The sequence below is a fragment of the Triticum aestivum genome, chromosome 3B, assembly GCF_018294505.1.
Source record: "Triticum aestivum cultivar Chinese Spring chromosome 3B, IWGSC CS RefSeq v2.1, whole genome shotgun sequence".
Lineage (NCBI taxonomy): Eukaryota > Viridiplantae > Streptophyta > Magnoliopsida > Poales > Poaceae > Triticum > Triticum aestivum.
In genome coordinates, this window is record NC_057801.1 from 620,463,297 (window position 1) to 620,483,769 (window position 20,473).

Genomic DNA, 20,473 nt, shown 5'->3' on the forward strand with positions numbered 1-20,473 from the left:
CACCGGACGTGACACCGAACACCAGATCTGTCACCCCCGCACGACTAAGACGTCAGAGGAGGAAAAACATTACTACCTGCCAGAAACCACGAACCCAGCACACGATCAACCATCTTCTAGATGCCGCCGATGTGGACCACAATCTGCATTCACTCCTCGACTACCTCGCAAGCTCCGCGTCGGCGCTGGAGAAAACGATGTCGCGACGACGAGGCCCGAGGACACACAGATCCACCACGAGGATGCCGCCATTGCATACCACAATCTACATCCGCTCTTAGACTACTTCCCATCCGCAACGACGAAACCCGATGACACAAGTCCACCACGAGGATGCCGTTGTTGCAGACGATCCGCCCATGGACTACTTCCCAAGCTCCATGGCGGCGCTGGAGCAAACGGTGTCTCCATGACGAAGCCCGACGACACAAGTTTGCCATGAGGATGCCGTCGTTGCAGACCATCCGCTCCTGGACTACTTCCCAAGCTACATGCCGGCGCTGGAGCAAATGCCATCGCAACGATGAAGCCCGAGTTCGCAACGACGAAGCCTAAGGACACAAGTCCACCATGAGGATGCCGTCATTGCAGACCACAATCTGCATCCGCTTCTGGACTACCTCCTCCTATAAACTACCCAAAACCCTATAAACTACTAATGCCTAAAACGACCAACACGCGTGAATTCGATGACCCCCTTAACACCAACGATCTAGGTCGTCGGCGGAGGGGAGCTGATGAAGGACCGCGGCGGAGGGAAGCGCCGTGGCGGCCGGAGGCGAGATGGCATTTCTTTCTTCTCCAGAAGAAAGAAAGCGATAGGCTACTTTTCCCACGCTCGATCAGCTGGACTTCAGTTTCTCTACCTCTGAACAAGACACCGTATCATATCATCCATCCGAAAAGCACACAGAAGATTTCCGATGCGCCGGATGGATGGAGCCGCCGGGGAGTTGGGCCATCCAGCCGCAGTTCCGCACGCGCGCGATCGTGATCAGGCCCAACGAAAACGACGCGCCATTTGTTGCGACCACGAGAGGCTCCCGCCCGCAACCATCATGCTTCAGCGGTTAGCACGCCGCTACCAAGGCATGGAGCTAGGAAAGAAGACCTAGTGCCCTAGTGGAGCTCGATCAGGGGAAGCTACGTGAGGAGAGGAGAAGCCTGCGACCGAGCGATAACGAACCAGCAGCGAACGAAACCCTCGCCCCCGACGTGGACGTACCACGTAATAATACACAACGCCATATCTTGGGCTTCGTTCGATGGCCATTATGCTTTGCTTTGCCGGTGGTTACCAACGATCGCAGCACGGGCGGGTGCGCGTATTCAATGCGCGTGCGCTGAGAGCGAGCGAGACGGCCGGCCGTAGGTGCCTGTCAACCGAGCAGGAGCAGTGGACACAACGGCAAGCAAGTTGAACTGCTCAAGTACGTACGATAACCACTGGTCGCTGCTCGATATGCACTGTGGGCGGGTCTGCCGTGTAGAGGTACGGCAGCACGCACTGTGCGAGCACCAGTCCGGTGTCTGGGCAAGTAGTAAATCACCATCTCTTATCCTCTAAATCGCATCAAAATTAAGCTGCTTCCCCGATCCAACCAATGCCGCGTCACATCGCCACCACTGCGCGGAGCAACCCAACGCCCGTTATCCGGGTTGTCCGGTACAGTCTCGCCATCATTCGGCAGCAGATTTTAGCCGTGCCGTAAGAACCAAAGTAGATTTCTCTTTGAGAGAGAGAGAGAGACGGCGCGCGGTGGGCGGGCCCGATCGGCCCACGCCGGCCAAACCAAAGGCGTCCGCTGCTCTCCGATTTCCTGAACCCGGTCCGTGCCGATGGGAGCACGGGACCTTTGTGCGGGCGAGAGGCCGTCGGATTCACGTGCCTCTCCCGTCCGCGCGCGCGCGCTGTGCGGGGCCAAAAGACCACGGCGGGCGCGGCCGCTGCTGCTGCGCGCGCGCGCGCATCGCTTGTACTGTAGCCAATGTTCCCGCTCCGGCGCGCGTCCGGACCCGAGAGCAAGATAGATGGTATACTTGTCGTGTTACCGACGCGAGCTGGACCGGTCAGTTCTCGTCCCCGTGTCGCCCAGGCCTGCGACAGTTTGGTACCGATGGGGGCTCCTCTGCTCTGCGCGCTGCTACGGTACAAGCGCGTAGATCTGTATCGTTCCTTTTGGCAGTAAAAAGGTCCGGAAGCACGGGCCGTCAGAGCGTGCAATCCAATCCAATCCAGTGGTATGTCTGTCTGTCTTCGTTTCCATACGCATCCGCCAATCACAAATCGCAAGTACATGCACGACGACGCGCCACTTTTTTTGCCGGAGAAGTTTTCCTTTTTTCACCTTTGATCGTAGCTACTGTAAATACTGACGCCTGTGCAGGTGCAGGGGCGAGTGCACGCGGCGCTATACGCTTTGGTAAAGCAGCTAATTAGTGTAGGACGCTCCAGTTTCCCAGCGTGGAAGAACGCTATCCGAGAGAGACCAACAGCCCCATCGCGCGTCGTTGAGCCCAACCCCAACCCCAGCCCCAGCCCCAACGGCGACAGGCGCCACCAAAAAGGAGTTGACAACCCGCGAGATATTGCAAAAACAAAGCCCAAGTACTGTACGACGGGTATGATATGAAGATTCATCCATCCATCCCCATTGATTTGATTTGATTTGATTTGATTTGATTTTTTTGCCACGGGACTGTAGGCACTGAGCACGGAAAACGATTGTTCCTTCTTCCTCCTGCTGTTCCGTCCTCCTGCAGCCTTCTGAAATCCTCACGACCTGTCTCCGTTCCATTCCTCTTATTTAAAAGGGCATGATGACATCCTACTCCCCAGAGCAGATGGCCCCCTACCCCTCTGCCGCCCCCTCTTCGGCAATGGCGTCCCAGACCACGGCGTGAACAAGGCCGAGCGACCCGGGCGACAGCAGCAGAGGAAGAAAGGCACCGCCCAGCCCATTCCGAGCTCCCGTTCCGGACAGGCAGGACAGCCCGGCGACGCGAGGTTCGGTTCGATTCGACGCTCCGCTTCTATCACATTTCCGCCATGCATTTCCTCCCTCAGCATCTCGCATCATCCATGCTAGCTCGGTTGCATCATGCGTTTGGGCTCCGTTGGAATCGGTCCAAAGGTGAGAGGGAAGGGAGGGACATGCATCCCACGATGGAGTGACCTCCAATTTGCTCCCAGCTCGTCTCGTACATATATGCGACCATGTCTAGCTACCACCTACCAGCCTAGTTCGGCCGACAGGCTTGCTTATGTATCCAGCAGATACAAGCTGTAAAGCTTTACGGACCATCCCTCCTTCCCAAGCTAGCTTTGGGGATTTTTGTCTCTCGTCGCCACCAATCACCCCAAGCCCGACCCAGCTCATAAATACATGTGTCCATCAACTCAGTTAGTTAGTTAGTTATCCTGAGGTAAAGCATGACTTATTTCTCCTTTCTTCTTTCCTTTTGCTGGCGCGCTTTGGCTAATGGGAAGGAAATTAGGTGGGTGCGTATTTAATAGCCAAGCTACTAACTGGATGTACACGTACTTGCCATTTCGGCCAACCATTTCTCCACCATTGTGGTACGGTTCATGTGCACCATTGCATTGCTTTTGTTTTGTGTGTGGGGAGCTTGAGTAAGGGCGAAGAGACGGTGAGCAAAACAAAAGGGCAAGCCTCTCATGGTGATGGTGGTGGATTCTTGCTTGCTTCGGCCGCACCTCTCTCCGGCCTCAAGTCTGGTGGTTGTAGTGGCGCGCGTATAATGTGCGTTATCTTGCAAGGGACCATGCGGTCGACGCATGGTAGACGGCCAGTGATCATCGCCGCCCGTGCCAAAGCAAAGCTTAAAGAAACGGGCTGCATGCCTCTGCCTCCCGGTTTAAGGATGATGCCTCCTGATTAGTGCTACTCCCTCCGTTCACTTTTGTATGTCGTTTCAGACAACTTAAAATATGTTGTTTTGCACATTGTCTGAAATATCTTCAAGGTCTTATAAAAATGAACGGAGAAATACTTAAAAAGCCACGGGGCCGTCGCTGTTGGGTGGCTAAGTGGTTGCGGTACACTAGTTAGTGCCAGGTTAGACGGGGAAGCAAGCGGCTAGCCTAGTCCAGCCCAGCCGGGAATGATGCGCTAGTAGTACAATGCTTGCTTCCCTCCATTATTTAGTTGCTTTTCTCGTGCATGTGGAGAGAAGACAGTGGTACTACAAAGAGCCCTCTTCTCTCCCTCCGTCGCCATAGCAAAGTGGCGATTAGCGTCTAGCTATCCTTCCCTTGGCCTCTCCCCCCCGCCCTCTTCCTCCGGTCCAGAGAGGGAGCCGAGCTGACCGCCCTTTTCTGCTTGTCCCCTTGCAGCTTTCCTGTAGGTGGGCATACCATACCAGTAGTGCAGCAGTGCTGGTGGCTCTCAATCAAATTTTGGAACAGAGATATAGCCCGGCCGGCCATGCAGACAGCCAAGACAAGGTATGTTCCGCTCGTTCGTGCCATCCAACCCGTCTGTCCTCTACTCTACTGAGTTCCATCCATGTGCCGCTTGAAATTTTTAGCAGTTTGATTGTTCGTTTTGAGGCGTCATGTGCTGCTGGTAGTATTTGATTCTTCCGTCCATGCTTTGTTTATTTCCATGCATCGGTCTCCGTGATGTTAGATAGATTCTACTCTTCCATACTCAAATCTTCTGAACACGGATTCAGTCAATGTGCATGCACCAGTTTTACTATTACCTTTCCCTTGATGCCAAAGCTGCTCTTCGATCTCGCCTTCATCCGGCTACTGTTCTGTTCCCTCACAAAGTTTTGAGCAGAGTTAACCTGAGTTCGAACTTCCCTCCATGGCTCCATCAATGTAGCACTGCTGATATGCTCTCTGTTCAGGGGGATTAAACAGAGGCCCTCAACAGTTTCAGGCCTGCAGCTACAGGAGCACCAATCGCGCATATTAGTCGCATTATAGAGTATATATATCTTAATAGAGATGATCAATCGCGTTAATTCCGCCCCGTGACATGTTAACCAGTCAGTCGTCTGGGCGGCTATAAACAACGCTTTCATCCTTAGTTCCTTACACACCACCACTTATCTTGCCGGAGCCAGCCAGGAAGCGACCAAAATTTTCAAAATCGGGGGCGCACTGCACGCATGTGACCGTGACTGTTTGCAGATAGCTCCATTTTTTTGGCAAAATGCAGATGGCCCCATGGGCAACGCCTGTCTGGTTCTTGAGCTCGGCGCCAAGCGGCCAAAGGAGCCGCAGTGCGGCGCTGGTCCACCTGTCTCCCTAACCCGCATCTGTAAAGCCTCGGCCCCGTGCTTGCATATCACGGGGGATTATTAAGTTATTAAGCTAATGCGCCTCCCCTTTCCCGGCTCCTGCCTGCCTCTCTCTCCCTCCCTCTCTCTCGCTCGCCCGGTTGCTCCCCATTCACTTCTTGTCGGTCGCCTTTGCCGCTTTCGGCCTCGGATTCTTTGTTTCCCCATTGCTTCTTGCTGCTTCTCCTCTCTGCATCTGGTTCAGTTCGCTCGAGCTGAAGCATTTGACCCGTTTAATCCGGAGCGGTTCTCTAGTTTGCTTCCTCCTCAAGAACTTTGGAGTTCTTCTCTCTCGGTTTGACTCTGCATTTGGGATGAAAGGGGGCACTGAAATCCTGCGCCTCCTCTAGTCATGCTGTACTTGAGCAAGATGCATTTTCTGAGGTTATATTCCAGCAGTACAGCCGTGAGGCAAGGAACTTGACTTCAGTCTCAGCTAGCTTCCCCTACCTTACGATTTTTTCCCTTTTTGGTTGAGGTTTCTGACCGACTGTACTTTGTGTTCTTGGCATGAAGGAATGGCTCCGTGGAGCACCCTACCCGTGGGTCTCCCCTCGGAGCAAACAAGACGGGCCGGCCGACGAGGCTGGCCGGCCTGGACTCCGGCGTCGACGCGGCGGCGACCAAGTCGCCCACCGGCCGGAGCCCCAAGGTGGAGCGCCGCACCACCATGAGCGCTGAAAGAGAGGTACGAATCTCTGCTCTCAATTCGGTTCGCATCGTTTCATTCGGCTAAGTATGTTCATGTGTATGAATGAAAGGAAATCTTGCCCGGCTTGTTTTAATCTTAAGAAAGAAAGAGATTTTTGAGAGGCTGTTGAGAGTTCGTTACAAGCATTTAAGAGATGGTCGCTACATGTTCTTGAATGCCACCGATGATTTCTCTCATTTTGCCGGGATTTGGCAATACCTGTATCTGTCCATGTTGATACTGTCTCGATTAGCTGTAGTTGGCTATTGGTCTGTCTCGCTCTTGAGGTAGCAGACTGTCAATTACTCCGAGTACTCTGAAACAGACAGCTACCTCTATCCGGTAGCTAAAATGAAGTGTTCAAATTAAGCGCCATTAATATTACTAACAGTTGTCCTAGTAATCATGTGCACTGTGGGATCATTCGAGTAAGTGCAGGATGGGTTGATTTACCACAACACGGAGGCCAACTCTAGATAAAAGTTTCAGACAGAGAGGGACACTATACTTGACATCGGTAGTTATTCTCTGTACTGGTCATGTCTTCAGAAAAAACAAGAAGGTTAAGCCAAGCTAATTAAGTACCTGTAGAGCACACAAAATACTCCGTTCTTACTTGGTCAAATGATCCTTTTTTGAGCTAATGTTCGCGCCAATTTTTACAAATCCGTGCTTCGATTCTTTACTGCCAACAGAAGTCTTACAATGTGATGATGCAAAGTGATGAAAGTATTTTCTTTTGAGCCGAAAGTGGTGAAAGTTGGCAGGGGCAGTAATGCATAGCAAGACAATCGTCTAAAATCCCAATGCCAGAACTTTCCACCACTAATCCCTCGCTAATCATGCCATTGTTGAAAGTGAAACCACGATGAGTTTGTTGATTGGAGTTTGGCACGCACCACTAATCTTTTTGCTGAATTTGATAACACCAGAAAAGGAGGTCGCCGATGAAGCTGTCGGAGCTGGAGTCCCAGCTCTCGCAGCTGCAGGACGACCTCAAGAAGGCCAAGGAGCAGCTCCATTCCTCCGAGAACTCCAGGAAGCGTGCCCTGCAAGAGGCCGAGGAGGCCAGGGCGCAGGCCGCGGAGGCGTCGGCGCGGGCCAGCGACTCGCAGGCGCAGCTCGCCGAGCTCTCCTCCGTCGAGCAGACCCGCATCTTCGAGCTCCGCCGGCTGTCCCAGGAGCGCGATCGCTCGTGGCAGTCGGAGCTGGAGGCCATGCAGAAGCAGCACGAGGCGGACTCGGCCGCGCTCGTCGCGGCCATGGGCGAGGTGCACCGCCTCCGCGTGCAGCTCGCCGCGGCGGCCCGCGCCGACCGCAAGCAGGAGGTGGCGGAGGCGCTGGCGACCGTCGACGAGCTCAGGGCAAAGCTGTCGGCGAGCGAGGAGGCAGAGGCGCAGGCGCGAGCGTTGCATGAGGAGTGCAAGCAGCAGCTGGAGGCGAGCCGGGCCACCATCGACTCGCTGCTCACCGACGGCTCCAAGCTGATGGATTCCTTCAGCCTCGTCGTCACGGAGCTCGAGGAGTCGCGCGCGAAGCTCAAGGCCCTCGAGGAGGAGGTGGCGGAGACGACGTCGGCAAAGGCCGCTGCCTCCGGCCAGCGCTGCAACTGCTCGGACTCGGAGGCCGCCGAGCTGCGGTCGGCGTTGGAGGACGTGGAGGCCAGGTTCCAGGAAGAGAAGATCCTGAGCACCGTCGAGACGCAATGCGCTTACGAGCTCATGGACCAGATCAAGGTCGAGTCCGACCTGCGGCATGGCAAGCTTGCCGCCGCGCTCGCGAGCGCCAAGTCCGAGGTCATGTTCCTCAAGGCAAGCCTGTTCGACAGGGAGTCCGAGCTGCGGCGCGCCCATGACGCGACCAAGAAGCTGCAGGACGACGCGAGAACGAACAGCACGGCCGACGAGCTGAAAGCGCAGCTCCAAGGCGCGCTGCAGGAGAACGGGCAGCTGAAGCTCGAGCTGCGGCAGTACGAGTCCGAAAAGGTCCCCGCGAAGTCGGACGCCGACGCCGCGGCGGAGGCGGCGAAGAAGGGGGAGACGGAGGCCGAGCTGAGGCGTCTGCGGGTGCAGGCCGAGCAGTGGCGGAAGGCCGCCGAGACCGCCATGGCGTTGCTCACTGTGGGCAAGGGCGGCAACGGGAAGATCTTGGACCGCGGCGAGTCGCTGGACGGCGGCAAGTACGCGGGCCTGTACGACGAGCTCGACGACGACGCGGCGGCAGCCAGGAAGAACGGCAACGTGCTCCGGAGGATCAGCGGAATGTGGAAGAAATGAGGCTGATCGCCCGATCAACTGATGTCAAGTAGTGGCGTGGCTCGATCGTAGGGACCGAGTTGTTCATTTTTTCTCGCTTGTAAAATTGTTTTGCCGGTTCTCGTGCTGTAAAAACATAGGAGTGATTGTACTGAACGTGCTCATAGATGTATCATACGCGGTATATGATGAATTGAATCAGTTCATCCTTTGATCGTAACTAGATGACTAGTTGCGCCAATGACACAAAGGGTGAGAGGGAGCCAAGTATTGTGAGAATATTTAGACATCCAAGTTGAAAACCAAATGTGGCCAACACTCCCGCATCCTCTGTTTGGAAGCCGTCTTTTCTCACCGGATTTAACATAGATACATGATTCTTCAAGAGCAAATTTCAGAGAAAATATGAAGCATGGAAGGCTTTAAGTTGTACTATTGAGACCGAACCACCATATCTTCATTTAGTTTGTTTAGAAATCTAAAGGTCTAAGAGGATGGTACATGTGAGAAGCTGTGAATCCACAACAAAAAACTAAACCAACTTCCAAACAAACATTTCAAGTTTGAAAGCCACAAAGAAGCAGTCCAGATCTCTCGTTGTAGTGCGGGTACATGTCCTTAATCCTGTATCCACAGTCCATAATTTTTCAACACTTAAATCTACGAAATCCAACCGAAGAAAATCATGGCAGAAACATGCGCCGTGGCTTATGTCTCCGAGAAGGACTTCTTGGCATTTTTGCGCAGGTTGGATACAACAATCCTCGCTGCAAGGTGCAAAAAAACCACACAGGCACCTTCCTTCACCTTGCCCTTGGGGAGGAGGGGGGGCAACACTTGCAGCGCCGCGACAAGGCTTTGTGAACGCCGCCGGCGAGAGCGCGCAGCAAAGGGCGTCGAGAGTGGCAGCGGCCTCCGTCTTGGCGCAGGCATAGTGGCGGCGCGACTCGAGGCAGCACACGAAGCAGTCGCGCTGGAGCAGCACGCTATGCACAGATGTGTACGCAAGTAACAAAGATTGGTCAAAAGGAAACAAATTATCCAAAAGAAGAAAGGTTTTATATATTTTCAACGTACCCAGCCATAAAATCAGATGCTTCTTGATTAACAAAATGAACACACAATTAAGCGGGAATAGGAGGTGTACAATCATGTACTGACAAAAATTAGAGGGGTTAGATTATGTTCAAATGAGATAAATCATCAAGGTTCAAATGATAGAAAACGTTGGGCCCAATGCACTGATTAATGTTACAGCACACATGCAAGCTAGACATCTTTTTTGTCCCTCCATCCCTGCTATTTGAAAACAAGGCCCTCCACTGATAGAAAGATGCCAAGGAGAACCAGAATAAGGACAATAAGCAAAGTAAAGATTTGAAAAATAAGAACAGAGCATCTTCAAGACTACCTATGTATTCATTCAGAAAATCAGAAGCACCTCAACTAACAATTGAAAAAGGTGCCTGAAATACAATCCCATACATTCTACATGAAGCTATAGGCATAAATAACAACCAAGGCAAACTGAAAAGAAATAAAAATCTCTGCAGTACATAATACTTTTAGGAGATCAGGTGTACAGTCCCATACAAATATGAGGCATGTGTCATACAATCTCTAGATTCAAAAGAGTTGCATCATACCTATATGTATACAGTTCCTAATGCATTCACATATTTTTCTTACAACCCATACGATAATCCAAGCAAGGTTTTTCTTTCTTGACATTTATTAGGAGACAAAATGCAGTATAGTATACCCAAGGAATTAAGTAAAAATAACAAAAGAATGTCTAGTACTAACACCACGAGCTTATATCATTATGTGTGTTGTACAAATGATACAACCTTGTAACATACAGTCGCACTGCCTACACACCACAAGATAATCCTTGTGAATAAATGGTTCATATAAGCAAGCACAATATTAATTTAAGTCAACTATGTGTTCCCATGCTACATTCATAAGCTTCGTCTAGCTCTGTGAATGGTGTCAATTTTCAGCTCATCATTATTCTACAACATGCATATATTATACAAAACAAATGGATAAGCAAAAATAAATGAAAAGGTACAAATGGTCATTAGCAAGATAAATCGAGAATAGCTGAATATTTACTTGTTAAATACACATGATAGGGAACATAGAGGTCCTTTGATACATATCTCCTGAATAATCAGATGGTCGATTTGAAAGTACAGCGGTCATATTAGTGTGGCCGTTGTATCAGTTTTATGGTTGGAATACAGTCTCCCTGCATAAAAGCAGATCCAAACAGCCAAGCCAAATGTTCAAAAGGTCTATGTATGTAACTAAATCAAACACATGCTACTCTCCCAAGCACGATCTGGTTCACATGAATTAGATACCAATTATTTAATTAAACAAATGGGAAGCACATGCTACTCTCCCAAGCAAAACTAGAAACCTGACTCAATGACCGGAGGCCAAGTTCACATATGCTCCAGCCATGATTCCCCCCAATTTTCTGCAACCAAAATGGAAGTGCATGATTAATTTAGCAGTAGGTACAAGCACACATTTAACAAGGGACAATCCTAACTTGGGTTTTAGAGGCAAGAAAAAGTCAAAAATTGAACATGTGTGCATGACTAATTTAGTAGTAGGTACAACGTACAACCACATATTTAACAGGGGACAATCCTAACCAGGGTTTCAGTGGGAAATGGTTGAAGAACAAACACGTCGGCCTTCCTCCTTGTTCGATTCATCACTCCCCCACTTAAAAAAAAACAGATTGACATAGTTCAATAATAAGAATAGTAGCACATTGTTTCATAAGATTTTATATGATAGAAATTTAGACGGGCTAAACTAAAAAAAAGCTAGAGCTGTGTAGGCATGGAAGAAGAAGAAACCGAGTGGAGTAGGATATCACCAGGAGCTTGGGCGTTTGGGGCAAGAGACTACCCGCTCACCAGATATGAGCAGGTACTCCAGATCTTTGTCTGACGTAGTTGTTTGTTGCGTATTCAAGAAGAACCTTATTAATATGTTTGTATTGCACGACTTCTCCTAGAGAATAGCTGCACAAATGCAATTCTGAAGTCCGAAGTAACTAAGGTCTGAATCATCAACACCTACCAAGGTTCTGAATTTCTGTAGGCAATACTTCCAGTTTGGATTAGAACCGTCAGTTTTAATACTTTAGTAGTTAGTTTTATATATCTAAATATGCAGGAATGTAGTCGTCAGTTTTAGTACTTTAGAGAGTACTAGTCGTCAACCCTTGCATCCGCATGGGCTTGTCTTTGAGATTTTGCATAACATAATTATTCTTGCCATTTGTGTTGCCTTGTATTTACTACGCATGCATGATTTATATGAGATTCTTAACTTGTAAGATACTTTAAGAAAATAATTTATCATTGGATTCTATTTTTTGAATTAATTTCAAAATAACTCCATAAGAAGAATCATTGATGAAGTCGCATTATTAAAAATGCTTACATGTCTGACGCTGGAATGCGTAAACAAATATCTATTACTTAACTCGCAACAACCATCCAACTATTCAAACAACTTTAGGTGACATATGTACATCCCTTTTCCCGTGGAATTTTGTAATTTACATTCTGTTTTTTCACCTTTTTGTAGAACTGGGAATTCATTTCACGACGAAAGCAGTCAAGGATTTCATCTGATAATTTATAGCACTAAGTACTAAGGCTTAAGCAGCCGAGGATATCATCTCCCAGACTCCCAATGAGGTCAAGAAAGCAATTTAAAACAATGATATATTGTAATTTTTGAAACAAAAATTTAAAACAGGGAGACCTATGCCTTAAAATAGGCAAACAGAATATCCTAGTATGAAAACAGTGAAAACCTCATGTCAAGATGTACTGGTAGTGTAATATTTTTTTTCCATTTTAAACAATATAGATGGTTCCGAGTTCATATTATTACAAAGAAAATGGAAGCGACAATTAAGCAATAAAATTGGATTTTATCCAGAAAAAATATGTCATTAATTAGTTTATCAAACATAAGCTATGTTTGATGTTATTTGTGCGAAGTGAGAAGGAAACAACTCTAACATCCTAGGAGACACTTGCAGTTGTTTGTGTGCTTGAAACTCCATCTAACACATTGCACCATCACAAACTTTAGTCATTACCACCTCATTAGTTCCATTAGTTCTCATAATTAATTCGCATTGCATAGGAATTATCCTAATTGTGTAGGCTCCTTGTGCGCTTTGATTCCCATCCAATCAAAGTAGCACTCCAACGTATTTTGAACAAAAACAAAATGGTAAATTGGCAAATAAAATACTAGTTGACCAACTATCCCCAATTTTGAGCAGTTGAGAGAGCTTGCAAAAGAGCAACAGTTTGTACCTAGTAATATGTATAGTTGCATGATAGAATACCTGACCAAAATTTGACTAAATAGGATGATAAAAAATACTAACCTGAATTCCACTTTGGCATCCGAAACAATAATGTATGAATGTAGGCGAATTAAACAATGCACGGAATTATTAACATGGCCAAGAACTATAAAGTGTGCCCACTGAGATAACAAATTACTGGAGTGTTCATAGAAAAAGTAATTAGATGATATAACTGAAATAATATGACATTCTTATTCGCTAGAAAATATAGTATGTAATTACAGTATTAGGGGCAAGATAATAGTGCATTTGCTGTGCATAAAGTCCCGTCTATCAGAGCGAAGAGGAAGGTATATAGCGGTTCAATCAGAAGCATTAGCCACGCAATATCACCATCGAAAAATTGCCACAATGTGAGTTCGTTAGTCGAGGAGTCATTGTACATGAAAAAAACTGGTTGGAAGGAAAATGTATGCTAGAAGTAAAAACAATGAACAGGTCGCAAAGCAAGAGTTTTTTACATCAGAAGTGCGATGCACCCAAAGAAACATGTCTTCGCACTGTAGCTGAGGCTGCGGAAGGCATCTTGGTTTTAATGTACTTCCCTGATCGAAGCTACAATGTGCCTAGGGAAGTGCCCTGATCCTGATGAACCTCTAGATTTACAAATTCAACCTAATGCAAATCATGATATAAGAAACTTCCAGTCATGATGAACTTGTAGATATTAAAATCTGCTACGAAAAATCACAGGATGGCGGCTTTGTCGATTTCGAGTATATCTAGTAAAGCTGATAGAGACACATTCATATCAGGAAAAGGCATCTCTATTTTTTACAGAAATAAAGCAACCTCCTAGTAGCTGATTCAGTAAACATAAATCTAATTGCATAATTATTGGTAAAATCCTATACATATATAGTTAGTTAGCCGAAACAAATAAAAAAGCTTTTTTTGATCAATCTTGTCGTCCCAATCTACTATAGCCATGATCGTTGACTGCTTCTGATTCATTGGAAACTTCCCTGTATGACTCTTCATCTTGGTATTCTATTTTTTTTTTGAAATGGTCACCGGGGGGGAAAGGCTCCCCACCTGAATATATTTCAAAGTGGCCTTAAAGCCAAGATATTGATCCGGTTTATAAGGAAAATTGGATCGAAAACCAAGACAATTAGACCCTATTTATGAGGAAAACCGGGCCGAAAACCGAACAAGAGAGGGTAAAAGAAGAGAAACCAAAACAAAAGACGCCCAAGACAGGGCACGCCTAGCTAGCAACCCGAAGAACATCACCACAAGAGGCACAAGTTGATGAGGGGAGTCATCGAGGGGTCACAATACCAAGACTTGACAAGCGGCCTAACGCACCAAACTGGCGTGCGTACCGAGCACCACTGCGCAACAGAGGAGCATCCACATCAACGAGTGACTAGCACGAACCTTGACGGGGAACTCCGCCATGAAGAATCGGAAACGATTAGCAAGTTGGGGAGGAAACTTGTGGCATCATTGAGCAAAGATGAACCGGGACAACGCCAAGAGCACGAAGCTCGCCGCACCACAATGGCAGCCATGGAGGTCTTGAGCATGCACAGCAACAGGGGCGACACTGACAAACACCACCACAGACGACCACATACCATCGTCGACCCATCCGGTCGCACCACCACCACCAACATCCCTGCAGCAGCACCCACACGTCAACCAAGCAGACCCCGAGATGATGCCTTCAACAAGGGCCGCGACGTCGGTTGCGCCGCCATCATCCGCACCAGGAGGACCTGTGCTAGGGGTTTCCCCTGAGGTCTCAACTTCCATCTTCATCTGACCAATCAAGGAGAGCCTTGAACGTTGGTCGTCTGGTCGCCACCCAACAACACCCCGTAGAGGGGAGAGGTGTCGTACAGGAACGAGGTGGTCCAGAGAGGATCCCACCCCGCTAACCCGGCTTCTGATGGAAGAATCAAACCACTCCAATGAATGGTCAAGCCTAGAAGACATGAGCAAAGCAGCACCTCCTCACCGACACCGACCACACCACCGTCGACCCCAGCCAGTCGCACCACCACCACCATCCGACCCGCAGAAAGCAGCGACCACACAAATCCACCAAAACGATGCCTTTAAGAAGGATTGCGACACAAAAATGCGCCGCCATCGCCCGTTTCGGAAGAACCAGGAACAAGGGTTTCCCCTGGAGCTTCGAAGGGAAAGTCACCTTGACAGCGACGCCTCCAAGGAGGTAAGCGACACCCGCGGGCGCCGCCATCGCCGGCTCCGGTCGGAGCAGAGGCTTTCACCCAAGTGAGCAGACCACCTTCGAGGAGCACCGGTACACCGCGATACTCTGCTTCATGCACCACCGCAGAGCAAGGTCCACTGCAGCCCGCCGCCACACATGACCAGATCCGGTCCACCGCAGGCCAAATCCAGCCGGATCCAGCCTGCCCACGCCGCCCCCACCAGGAACGTGCCGGCAGGCACGCCGAGCGCCTGCAGATCACGCAGAGAGGGGGAGGGCGAGCACCACCACGCGCGCCTCACAGAGAACACCTTCGCCGGATCGCATCTCGTCGACCCTCAGCCTCACCCCGACGCCCACCGACAGGGGGACGCCGTCGATTCGGAGCAGGCCACCGGGAGAGAGCAGCGAGCGCCTCCACACCACCGTCCCCAGCCTCCACCGGATGAACCGCTGCGCGCCGGAGTCACGCCACGCCGGTCGCCGCCACACGGGGCTCCCCCAGCCCGTGAACGCGCCACACGGGAAATGGCAGCCCGCCGCCGCCAGATCCGCGCGGGCTTCGCCCGGCGGGGGCTATTGGCGGCGGCGGGGAGGGGGGAAAGAGAGGGAGGATGGGTTGCCGGGGGAGGGGGCGCCGCCACCCGGGCCGCCCTGGGATCTTGGTATTCTATTGAGACTTCATGTCCATCGCCAGAGGGAATAGATGCCATTCACGGCCTCTGAGATTGGGTGCCATGGGCCTGCATCGGGTACCACTCATCATCGCAACTCTTTAGCATCTGCAATACGTCCGACGCTATACAACACCCTATGGGACTTTGGGGAACTCAAGTTGGCTTGTCAGTCTAATCTTCTGCCAGCCATAATCGTTGTCTGCTTTTGAGTCTTCGAAGACCTCCATGTATGGATCTTTATACGTATTTTCAACTCAGACTTCCTTTCCGATCCCTGAGGGAATAGATGGCATGCACCTGAGACTTCATAGTGTCTAAGATTGGACACCATGAGCCAGCACCTCAAAACTGCTCATTGTGGCAACTCTATAGAATATGCAAGCCGATACTAATATAGTGTGGCAAAAAAATGGATCTTTGTGTACCTGTATTTTTTGGAATGGATCAAAGGGATTATCATCATATATACCCACGCCTTCCGGCAGAGTCGATCCAATAGCCTGCTAGCGCATCACAAATATGTGGCATATAAATAGAATCTCATGTACTCGTGTGTTTTGCGTAACGGATTGAAGGGATTAGCATCGTATACCTGTGTCTTCTTGCAGAATTGATCCAACGGCCTTCTAGCTTCTGTACGTGAGAGTATCCTGCCATATATTTTCATCTCCTCCCTATGCTGCTCAGCTCGGAAGTAATCAAGCTAAATCACACACATACAAACTAACACGATCCAACTTATCTTCTCCCTGGTCATCTTCTTCTCCAGCGTTTGACCTCTATTTATGCCATAATTGCCAGTCCGATCTGATATAGAGATCACATAGATTCAAACTACCATGATTGAATCTATCTTCTCCTCCAGCCTTTGAATCTCAACTGTTTCCATGGTCCAGTCGATGGCAGATCAATAGATCAATCTCAGCTTCCATGATCCAATCCAACATCCATGGGCAAATCAATTATACAATTGCTTTATTTCCCATAGGGGGTTGAATAGTTTCCATGGGTGGAGGGGGTAAGAATAGAGAAGAAGGGGCGGTGTAAGGATGGCTTTGTTTTCACATGGAAGAGATTGGAGAGGCGAAGGTATCATTGAATATTTTCTACGGAGGAAAGAGGCAGAGAGAGATAAAATAGGAAGGGATGGTGGGGGAGTATAGATGGAATAAAATTAGGACCTGAGACGTGTAGGTGTAGATATATTGATATAGAAAGGGTTCTTGGCCTTCTGACAATTTTTTTTGTTGTGGACTGTGTAAAAGTTTTTTTGCCGTGGATTCGGTAGATCGATCTGCATCGTAATAACTCGGTCCCACCAGATTAACAGCTCGTAAAATTTGATTAATGTGGGAATTTCTAGGGAGTCTAGAATTAGTATAGGTATAGATGAGCTTCTGTAATTCATGGTGAAAATTCATATCTATGGTGACACAATGTGCATCAATTCAACTGATTTAGTCACCTTGTCCTAAACCCGGGCATGGGCAGCCCGGCCCGACGACCCGGCCCGAAAAACCCGGGCCGGGCCGGGCCGGGCTCGGGCCTAGTTTTGCAGCCCGGAAGATAGTTCGGGCCGGGCTCGGGCTTCATTTTTTATGTATTTCGGGCCGGGCTTTCGGGCTTCGGGCCGGGCTTGCACGTGCGTACACTAAAAAACAGCGTTCGGGCCGGGCTTTCGGGCTTCGGGCTTGACTTCGGGCCGGGCTCGGGCTTGAAAACAGGGAGTATTTTGGGCTTCGGGCCGGGCTCGGGCTTGGGAAATGAAGGTCGGGCTTTTATAAGCCCGGCCCGAAACCCGGCCCGGCCCGACGTTCGCCCGGGTTTACCTTGTCCATATTGGGCACGAGGTCTTGCAACCTCCTTAGCCTCTTGCTATTGCTTGCTCTTCTTTCCTAAGCAGCATAAGTAAGAAAAATATTCGGTACAAACATGTGGCACCAAGACAAACACCAAAAATATTGCAGGAAACTAACTAACCCTCTCAGCGATGCTCCGCGGGTGAGTGGCGCAGCCATGCTTGATGCGGACTGTGCAGGCGATGAAGTCCTGTTGCAGCTGCAGATAGTCGTCCATGTCGGGCATGTCCAAATACGTGGTCGGCATGCCAAACTGAATTTGATCCAAGGTGTTAGTAGAAGTGTAGCATTAAACAATTGACGGGCAACAGAGTGCAGATGGATGTGAAGTGTATACATGTGAAGCTTATCCTACTTGGGATTCGATTTTGCTGAGGCTGGTGACCATGCCGCCATCGCTGTTGATGAGCACCTTGGCCTTCTTGCTTCCGGGTGTGGAGAACATGATATAGGAGCTGGTGTCGTCCGAGGAGCTGATGGAGAAGCTCCTGAAGAGGTCATTGGAGCCGTTGTCGACCGTGATGCTCTCACCGACGTTGGCCGACGGCATCAGCGCGGGCATGGCCATATCCCCATCTCCGTGTGGCATAATGTCCGGCTGCCTCGAGTAGCTCCATACTTGCATATACCTTGTAGTCACATAAGCCATACCATGAAAGGACATGAGTGGCACCTGACTTATCTAGAAAGCTAACAATATTGGGGGATCAAAGAAATAACAGAGAGTAATATACTTTGTGTCACATAAGCCATACCATGAAAGGACATGAGTAGCACCTGACTTTGTTGAATTGGAAGAAATCATGTTAAAGTAAGGATTCCCTTTAAACAAGCGGCCTCTCAGTTGGGGAACGCGGTAACTTCAAAATTTTCCTACGCACACGCAAGATCATGGTGATGCATAGCAACGAGCGAGAGAGTGATGTCCACATACCCTCGTAGACCGTAAGCGGAAGTGTTATGACAACACGGTTGATGTAGTCATACGTCTTCACGATCCGACCGATCCTAGTACCGAAAGTATGGCACCTCCGCGATCTACACACGTTCGGCTCGGTGATGTCCCACGAACTCACGATCCAGCAGAGTGTCGAGGGAGAGCTTCTTCAGCACGACGGCGTGATGACGGTGATAATGAAGCTACCAGCATAGGGCTTCACCTAAGCACTGCAACGATATGACCGAGGTGGATTATGGTGGAGGGGGGCATCGTACACGGCTAAGAGATCAATGATCAACTTGTGTGTCTATGGGGTGCCCTCCTCCTCCATATATAAAGGAGTGGAGCAGGGGGAGGGCCGGCCCTCTTATGGCGCGCCCCATGGGGAGTCCTACTCCCACCGGGAGTAGGATTCCCCCCTTCCCTAGTTGGACTAGGAGTGGAAGGAAGGGGGAGAGAGGGGAAAGGAAAGGGGGGGACGGGCCCCCACCCAATTCGGATTGGGCTTGAGGGGGGCGCGCCCCTCCTATGCTTCCCTCTCTTCTCTCCCACTATGGCCCAATAAGGCCCATATACCTCCCGGGGGGTTCCGGTAACCTCCCGGTACTCCGGTATATGCCCAAACTCACCCAAAACCATTCCGACGTCCAAATATAGTCGTCCAATATATCAATCTTTATGACTTGACCATTTCGAGACTCCTCGTCATGTCTGTGATCATATCTGGGACTCCGAACTACCTTCAGTACATCAAAACACATAAACTCATAATACCGATCATCACTGAATGTTAAGTGTGCGGACCCTATGGGTTCAAGAACTATGTAGACATGACCGAGACACGTCTCTGGCCAATAACCAATAGCGGAACCTGGATGCTCATATTGGCTCCCACGTATTCTACAAATATCATTATCGGTCAAACCGCATAACAACATACGTTGTTCCCTTTGTCATCGGTATGTTACTTGCCCGATATTCGATCGCCGGTATCTCAATACCTAGTTCAATCTCGTTACCGGCAAGTCTCTTTACTCATTCCGTAATGCATCATCCCGTAAATAACTCATTAGCCACATTGCTTGAAAGGCTTATAGTGATGTGCATTACCGAGAGGGCCCAGAGATACCTCTCCGACAATCGGAGTGACAAATCCTAATCTCGATCTATGCCAACTCAACAAACACCATCAGAGACACCTGTAGAGCACCTTCATAATCACCCAGTTACGATGTGACGTTTGGTAGCACACAAAGTGTTCCTCCGGTGTTCGGGAGTTGCATAATCTCATAGTCATAGGAACATGTATAAGTCATGAAGAAAGCAATGGCAACATACTAAACGATCAAGTGCTAAGCTAACGGAATGGGTCAAGTCAATCTCATCATTCCCTAATGGGTCAAGTACATGAAGAAAGCAATGGCAACATACTAATGATGTGATCCGTTTCAAATGACAACTCATGTCTATGGCAAGGAAACTTAACCATCTTTGATTAACGAGCTAGTCAAGTAGAGACATACTAGTGACACTCTATTTGTCTATGTATTCACACATGTACTAAGTTTCCGGTTAATACAATTCTAGCATGAATAATAAACATTTATCATGATATAAGGAAATATATAAATAACAACTTTATTATTGCCTCTAGGGCATATTTCCTTCAGTCTCCCGGTTGCACTAGATTCAATAATCTAGATTACATTGCAATGATTCTAACACCCATGGAGTCTTGGTGATGATCATGTTTTGATCGTGAGAGAGGCTTAGTCAACGGGTCTGCAACATTCAGATCCGTATGTATCTTGCAAATCTCTATGTCCCCTTCCGACACTTGATGATGGATGGAATTGAAGCGTCTCTTGATGTGCTTGGTTCTCTTGTGAAATCTGGATTCCTTCGCCAAGGCAATGGCTCCAGTATTATGACAAAAGATTTTCATTGGACCTGATGCACTAGGTATGACACCTAGATCGGATATGAACTCCTTCATCCAGACTCCTTCATTTGCTGCTTCCGAAGCAACTATGTACTCCACTTCACACGTAGATCCCACCACGACGCTTTTCTTAGAACTGCACCAACTTACAGCTCCACCATTCAATATAAATATGTATCCGGTTTGTG

At 49.0% G+C, this 20,473-nt stretch overlaps 1 protein-coding gene and 1 long non-coding RNA gene across 5 annotated transcripts; one reads left to right on the forward strand and one right to left on the reverse strand.

Annotated features, from left to right (window-relative positions):
• Nucleotides 1-2,454: 2,454 nt before the first annotated feature.
• Nucleotides 2,455-8,465, forward strand: LOC123071310 (interactor of constitutive active ROPs 2, chloroplastic). 3 transcript variants are annotated; one of them, XM_044494842.1, is made up of 5 exons: nt 2,455-2,622; nt 2,706-3,007; nt 4,358-4,468; nt 5,830-6,001; nt 6,937-8,465. In XM_044494842.1, exons 3-5 carry the CDS (start codon nt 4,449-4,451, stop codon nt 8,278-8,280), a joined length of 1,536 nt encoding a protein of 511 aa, XP_044350777.1. In that variant the 5' UTR covers nt 2,455-2,622; nt 2,706-3,007; nt 4,358-4,448; the 3' UTR covers nt 8,281-8,465. The 3 variants fall into 3 exon arrangements, with proteins under 3 accessions (XP_044350777.1, XP_044350776.1, XP_044350775.1); XM_044494841.1 differs by lacking the exons at nt 2,455-2,622; nt 2,706-3,007 and having other exon boundaries at nt 4,038-4,468; XM_044494840.1 differs by lacking the exons at nt 2,455-2,622; nt 2,706-3,007; nt 4,358-4,468 and adding an exon at nt 4,478-5,724.
• A 321-nt stretch (nt 8,466-8,786) lies between these two features.
• On the reverse strand, nt 8,787-16,566 carry LOC123071312 (uncharacterized). 2 transcript variants are annotated; one of them, XR_006434228.1, is made up of 4 exons: nt 16,137-16,566; nt 10,932-16,044; nt 9,337-10,750; nt 8,787-9,245 (listed from the first exon to the last, which is right to left on the reverse strand). It is a non-coding gene; the product is annotated as an uncharacterized lncRNA (long non-coding RNA). The 2 variants fall into 2 exon arrangements; XR_006434227.1 differs by having other exon boundaries at nt 8,787-10,750; nt 16,137-16,562.
• Between the last annotated feature and the right edge of the window lie 3,907 nt (nt 16,567-20,473).